General features: G+C 43.6%; 2 protein-coding genes across 2 annotated transcripts; both read right to left on the bottom strand.

The window, feature by feature from the left end:
- Positions 1-503: 503 nt before the first annotated feature.
- ptrh1 (peptidyl-tRNA hydrolase 1 homolog) lies at positions 504-3,575 on the bottom strand. Its single transcript, XM_058636317.1, has 5 exons — positions 3,005-3,575; positions 1,399-1,606; positions 1,159-1,258; positions 1,038-1,083; positions 504-852 (listed from the first exon to the last, which is right to left on the bottom strand). The coding sequence occupies exons 1-5, from the start codon at positions 3,206-3,208 to the stop codon at positions 595-597; spliced, it is 816 nt and encodes a 271-aa protein (XP_058492300.1). The 5' UTR covers positions 3,209-3,575; the 3' UTR covers positions 504-594.
- A 508-nt stretch (positions 3,576-4,083) lies between these two features.
- LOC131464112 (natterin-3-like) lies at positions 4,084-6,019 on the bottom strand. The gene is made up of 3 exons (XM_058636409.1): positions 5,939-6,019; positions 5,321-5,441; positions 4,084-5,233 (listed from the first exon to the last, which is right to left on the bottom strand). Exons 2-3 carry the CDS (start codon positions 5,439-5,441, stop codon positions 4,143-4,145), a joined length of 1,212 nt encoding a protein of 403 aa, XP_058492392.1. The 5' UTR covers positions 5,939-6,019; the 3' UTR covers positions 4,084-4,142.
- Positions 6,020-6,236: the final 217 nt, after the last annotated feature.

The raw sequence follows: 6,236 nt of genomic DNA, 5'->3' as shown, positions 1-6,236 counted from the left end.
TGAATAAATGAAAGCACATTGATGAGATCATTCTATTGTGGATCCATTAAAAGTGTATTTAACATCTTTTTACAAACTCTGTGAATGAGGCCACAGAAGAGGAACTCACATTTGTACAGTTTCAGAAAAGTAAAGCAGTCACTTTAAATATGGACACACGTCTGTTACGATGAGTTCACACCGTGTTGTGTAAACTCCACGTTCTCACGCGAGCTCATGTCGCCCGGTGACGCAGTGTCAACGGAAACATTGAGCTAGTAAAGCGAGGCGGAGGTGAGCGGTCGTCCACACACAAACCTCCCTCTGTTGGTTTGACGGTGTCATGACGTGACGTCGTTTCTGTTCACAAAGACCAAGCGGAGGCAGAAGAATTACATCAGCAACAAAAGTCACCGGAACTTTCTCTCTGAAGCTGCTCTGACGTGAGACAGAGGTCAACAGTCTCAAAACATTTCTTAATAAATATAGAATTAGAAAAGAAGAAAAGCACAATAACACAATCAGTCACTTGTAAAAACGTTTAATTTAAACTTCAAAAAAATAATTTAAACTCAGATGAAATAGAGTCCGTTTATTCTTTTCCTGAGTCAAAGTTCAGCTCTGAGCAGCAGTCGAGTCTGAACACTTGTCCTCATCCCTGCTTTGTGCTGCTCGTCTGCCCCCTGCTGGTGAGGAGGCGCTGGACTGGGAGTCCTGTTGCTGGGGCAGCAGGGACAGGAGGACGTCCACACTCTGGACCAGCACAGAGTCCAACAGCTTCCGCTCCTCGGAGGAGAAGCGACCGAGGACGTGACGCTCCACCGACGTTTTCCCCAGCGGCCGACCAATCCCGACACGGAGTCTCTGCATGACCTGCAGAGGAGACGAGCTTTTGAAAATGTCCTCATCCGTGTCCTCCACTCACAAACAAAGAAACATTTGAACATGCACTTTTAAAATAACACATCTTTCAGAAAGAAACATCCTAAAATACACCATGAAAAGTTATGACGATTAAAATCTAGATTCATTCCTGTGCATAAATGAGTGACACTTACATCAGTGTGAAGACAGTCTACACAGGACCGGACTCCATTATGACCTCTGCAGAGAAGAGGTCAGAGGTCATTCGGCATCATCACACATGACTTTAACCGGAGAAAGCAAAAGATGACCGACCTGGCGCTTCCTCCATGTTTGACTGCGATCTTCCCCAGAGGTTTGTCCAGTTCATCATGGACCAGAAGGATGTTCTCAGGAGCTACGCCGTATTTTTTCGCTGGAGGAGAAAAGACATGACCTGTCACTTTAGTTCAGATTCTTCTTTCTTCATTTATTTAAATGTTTTCCTAACATAATTCCCCATATTCTATCCTAACAGATGACACACTGACACACTGGTGACCACGGTGACCTCACCTGCTTTGGCCACAGACACTCCGTTGATGTTCATCAGCAGCCTGGGACGCAGCAGCACCACGTGCGTGTGCACGATGACCTCACCGGACACGTGCTTATCTCCACGCCAGTGTTCAGCCACGCCGAGCCGAGAGGCCAGAGCTCCGAGCACCGCCATGCCGACACTGTGCCTGGTTCCCTCCATCCCAGTGTTCCCCAGCCCCACCACCTGAGAGACACACACACACACACACACAACAGTCCACATCAAAGACATGTTTGATTCCACTCTTAAATAATCTGTAAAGAAAAAGAATGATGTGAACATTATAAAGATTCATGGAGAACAAATGGTTTATTAGTTAATTAAGATATCATAGACATATGCTTTTTTTTCTTCCCAGTGTCAGATGAGTTAGCTCTAGAGCTGCAACTGACGATTATTTTCATAATCGATTAATCGGTCGATTATTTTCTCGATTAATCGTTTGGCCATAAAAAATTTGAAAACCTTAAAAAATGTTGATCGGTGTTGTCAAACGTCTTGTTTTGTCCACAAACCAAAATGAGTCACTTTTAATGATTTTAGAGCTGAAACAATTAATCGATTACTAAATTAATCGACAACTATTTGGATAATCGATTAATCTGTTCAAAGCTCTTTTCATGATTAAAACAAGATTTCCAGTTGTTTAAGCTTCTTAAATGTGAGTATTTTCTTCATTTCTTTGCTCTGGAGAACAAAGAAATCATTCAAAGTGAATCATTTTGGTTTGTGGACAAAACAAGACGTTTGAGAACATCATCATTTCCAGGTTTGACAAACACCAATCAACATTTTTTAAAGGTTTTCTTATATTTTATGGACCAAACGATTAATCGAGAAAAAAATCGACAGATTAATCAATTATGAAAATAATCGTTAGTTGCAGCTCTAACTGATTTCTTTGTTCTCCAGAGCAAAGAAACAAAGAAAATACTCACATTTAAGAAGCTTAAACAATCGGAAATCTTGTTTTAATCATGAAAAAACCTTTGAACCGAGTAATCGATTATCAAAATAGTTGTCAATTAATTTAGTAATTGATTAAAAATCTCTACCTCATACAACCAAACTATATGTTACACTCTCTGATATTATAGGTTACTGTACGTCAACAAACAACGATAGAGTTAAAGATGTTGACATCAGCTGAGGCCGTGCCAAACACAAACAGCTGCTGCCTTGTTCTGGTACTGGTGCTGGTCATGGTACTGATCCACTGCTGTCAACACAAACACTGTGGACTCTGTTGTGACTCAGTGGTGTCAGTCACAGCTGACGGACACAGAAACACTGTGGAAACACTGTGGAAACACTGAGCTCTGACAAGGAACAAGGTCAAGTCAACAGACACTGTCAGTCTTTTCCCTTAAAGGTGAAAACTAGGACAAGTTCAGGTCAATTTTAGTTTAAATGCAACATGAACCAAGCACACACAATGTTCTTTGTTTGTCTCTTTCAGTCATTTGTGGTTGAACTGGGACTGACACTAGTATTATTATTATTATTATTATTATTATTATTATTATCACATAATCATTACACACAAAGCAGCCCATGTTTGTGTGTCTTTGATACTCTTACCATCTTTGTGCGCTGATGTGAGTGAATCTCGGCCTGGGAACGCGCCGCAGGTGAGACACGTGTGACAGGTGTGAACCCTTCACTCACTAAAAGGCGGTTGATCACTCTGCTCACGAGCTGACGCATTGTGAGGAGATTTATCACCTTTTTGAAAAAGTGACAAACACAGCGACGGAACTTGTTTAAAAGGGAGATTTGTTTCATTCGTCGTATCAAACAAACGTCTTCTAAATGTACATTTTTACTACGTATCCACACTCATTTAATCCCCTTTAACAAGTGAATATATGCTGAAACTGAAATAAAAGGTCGTTCACAGTATTTTAGAGGAAAGCACGAGAACAGAAACGTCACTACCTGTCCCTGCTAACATTAGCTCACTGTAGCTTCTAAACTCACTCGACACAGAACAGCGACTTTAAATCACGACAGAACTCAGCGAAACAACGAGCGACGTCGCGATTAAATCCGATTAACGCGATTATTTCTCTATTAAAATCAGTGTCATCTTCTAAACACTAGCATTCGACGTTAGCATGTCCCTCTTTATCACAAAGGTCAACAAATAACAAAGACGACATCAGTCTGCAGCGTCTCTCTGCCCTGAGCTACACCGCCATCTAGCGGGGCGACCGAGTATTGCACGTATGTAAAGCCCTCACAAATGTCACTTAAACGTCCCCAGTTCTTTACTAATTTACAATACGACGACTGTGTTGTTGTTATTGTGTTATTGTCATCTTTGTGTTGCTTCTTAAATAATGTCAGTGATATTGAAACTGCAATAAGACATTAAAAAATAAAAAGTCTATAAATAGGACGGAATAATAAATGACTAAACACCTGTGTAAAAGCTTTATATCCAGAGCACCTGAACACATCTGTGATAAACAAGAGAGGAGTTAGAAATTCAAACTAAATACAAATGTAAACAGAATTTAAATATTAAATATGAGCTGTCAATAAATGATCTAATAACTGCTCATCATATTGATTTATTTTTGTCTGTGTCAGTGACGTCCTGTCCTCAACTGTCCTAAAATGTCTCATTTTGCAACAAGACAAAAAGACACAAAGGCTTTTACATTTTTAATGTTATTTTTATTTGTTAAAATACAATGTTTTCTGATCATCATCTTCATTCCTGAGCTGGAGGACAGGGAACGGCGTCCGGCACCGGCTGACACCGCTCCACCACGGCGTTGATCTCGCCCACGCTCAGGTCTTTGTATGTGCCTGTCACGTAGGTCCAGTGTGTGTCGCCCCTGTGGTTGGTTCTGCTCAGTCTGCCGGTGAAGGGGATGTCGGCCGTCATCTTGCGTCCGTCCATCCTCACAGCGCAGGAGTGGTTGGGCTGGACCAGCAGCTCCACAGAGAGAACGTGGCTGATGGACTCCACGGTGGTTGTCCCCTCTGAGAACTTCACCGTCTGCTCCTTGGTGAAGTCCACATTCCCTGGACCGAGGATGGGCACTTTGGCCTTCATGGTTGAAATGGAGCCGTTGCGGGTTTCTCTGCCGATGTCCCAGAATTTCTCGACCGTGCTGGTTTTCTCCAGCGTCACCGTCTTCTGCACAGATCTGCACTCCAGGTTGGTGACCTTGGTGATCTTCAGGGCCTCAGGAGGATGCTGAAACAGCTCCATGTGGTCGATGCCGTACTCCACGTGAGAGATGTGCTGGCTGTAGCTCTCTCTGTTGATGGCCAGCACCTGGTATCTCTTGTACCAGTACTCATCGCCCTCCCAGGGCAGGAAAAAGGCCTCATGTTGTGTCACCACTTTACCGAGACCATACTTGTTTTTCCCCACGTAGATGTCTCTGTTTGAGCACGTTTTCACTGCATACTGAGGGGTGGACCCATATGAGTCCTCAACCCACTCCAGGAACTCAAAGTGGTCCACGTTGACCAGCACTTCAAACTTTGACGACGCGTATTCCTTGTCGGCGTACGGGTACTGGCAGAAGCTTCCTTTGCTGGGTGTGTAGAAGCCGGCCTCGCAGTTGACCTTGCACACGTAGTCGGTGCGTTCAGTGTAGCCGTTGAAGATGGCGACGGCGCCGTTGGGGAGGGAGCCGTTCCACGCGACCCACTGGAGGTTCACGTGTTCGTCGAACATGGGGACGGAGCGTGAAGACATCTCCGTGTCAGCGATATCGTTGACTGTAGGAGGGTTGATGAGTTCCCGGGAAGGCACGACATTTTCCAGTGTGGGATTCAGCCATGGCTCTGCGTGGACACACAGATGTTGAATAAAAACAGGCAGATGTGTGATATGTGATAAACCTCAACTGGATGGATGATAAAGGGACTCACTGATGGGTTTCTCTTGTCCCTCCTGTATTTGTGAGACGTAGAGCAGGCGGTCAGACTGCGGCGCTGAGCTGCAGACCTGCAGCTGCAGCACTGTCAGGACCACAGCGACACACCACCTCATCTGGACACACAGAAAAGTCCCAAACTCAAACTCACATCACAACAAATAATCCCAACAATAATGAGGATTTTTACATTTAGCAGACGCTTTTATGCCTAGACACTTACAAGAGAGGAATAAGCTACATAGAAGAAGAACTTTACGCGATAGGAACGGTGGACTGACAGAGAGTGAGAGTGCAGAAGCAGATGTGTAACGTGTGTAACGTGTAACACACACACGTCTTAAAAAAGTGTGAGAACTTCTCAAAAATGTCAGTTTTAAACAGAGTTTGAGAACCATTCACACACACACACACACACACACACACAGAAATATAACAGTCCTGATCTACAGGTCATTATAAGTCACTATAAATGATTATCAATTGTTGTCTAAAAACAGGAACACATGTTTAATCAGATCTTTCTAACGATCCATTTCTTGACCGATGATCAGTTTAGTATAAGAGAGCAGAGAGAGAGAGAGTTCATCAGATATTCAGAAGCAGCTTTTACCTCGACAGGTTCCTCCTGCAGTGATCAAACCTGCAGATTGTGCAGCGTTTTAAAACCGTCCTGTCGACTGATTAACCCCCCCCCCCCCTCACACACACACACACACACACACTCCAACCAACAGGTACAATAAAAGAGTGCAGTGATAGCAGAGAATCACAAAGTTAAACTGTAGAGTCAGCGATTAAAGGCCCAGGAGCAGGATTCTGTTTGATATTATTGTGAAATCATTCTCAGTGTAAAGTGACTTCTGTGATCTGAGAGACAAGTGGACGTGTCCACCTCCTCTGGACTCTAT

The sequence above is a fragment of the Solea solea genome, chromosome 8, assembly GCF_958295425.1.
Source record: "Solea solea chromosome 8, fSolSol10.1, whole genome shotgun sequence".
NCBI lineage: Eukaryota > Metazoa > Chordata > Actinopteri > Pleuronectiformes > Soleidae > Solea > Solea solea.
The sequence above is the reverse complement of the archived record's forward strand: the minus strand, read 5'-3'. Positions and strand labels throughout refer to the sequence as shown.

Bases quoted from the DNA above. Each gene is read 5' to 3' on its own strand.
- LOC131464112 (XM_058636409.1), bottom strand. From the start codon at position 5,441: ATGAGGTGGTGTGTCGCTGTGGTCCTGACAGTGCTGCAGCTGCAGGTC. The intron at 5,234-5,320 runs GTGAGTCCCTTT...GTGTCCACGCAG, and splicing joins GGGACAAGAGAAACCCATCA to AGCCATGGCTGAATCCCACA.
- ptrh1 (XM_058636317.1), bottom strand. From the start codon at position 3,208: ATGAAACAAATCTCCCTTTTAAACAAGTTCCGTCGCTGTGTTTGTCAC. The intron at 1,084-1,158 runs GTCGGTCATCTT...TCTTCTCTGCAG, and splicing joins AAACATGGAGGAAGCGCCAG to AGGTCATAATGGAGTCCGGT. The intron at 853-1,037 runs GTAAGTGTCACT...TCTCCTCTGCAG, and splicing joins TAGACTGTCTTCACACTGAT to GTCATGCAGAGACTCCGTGT.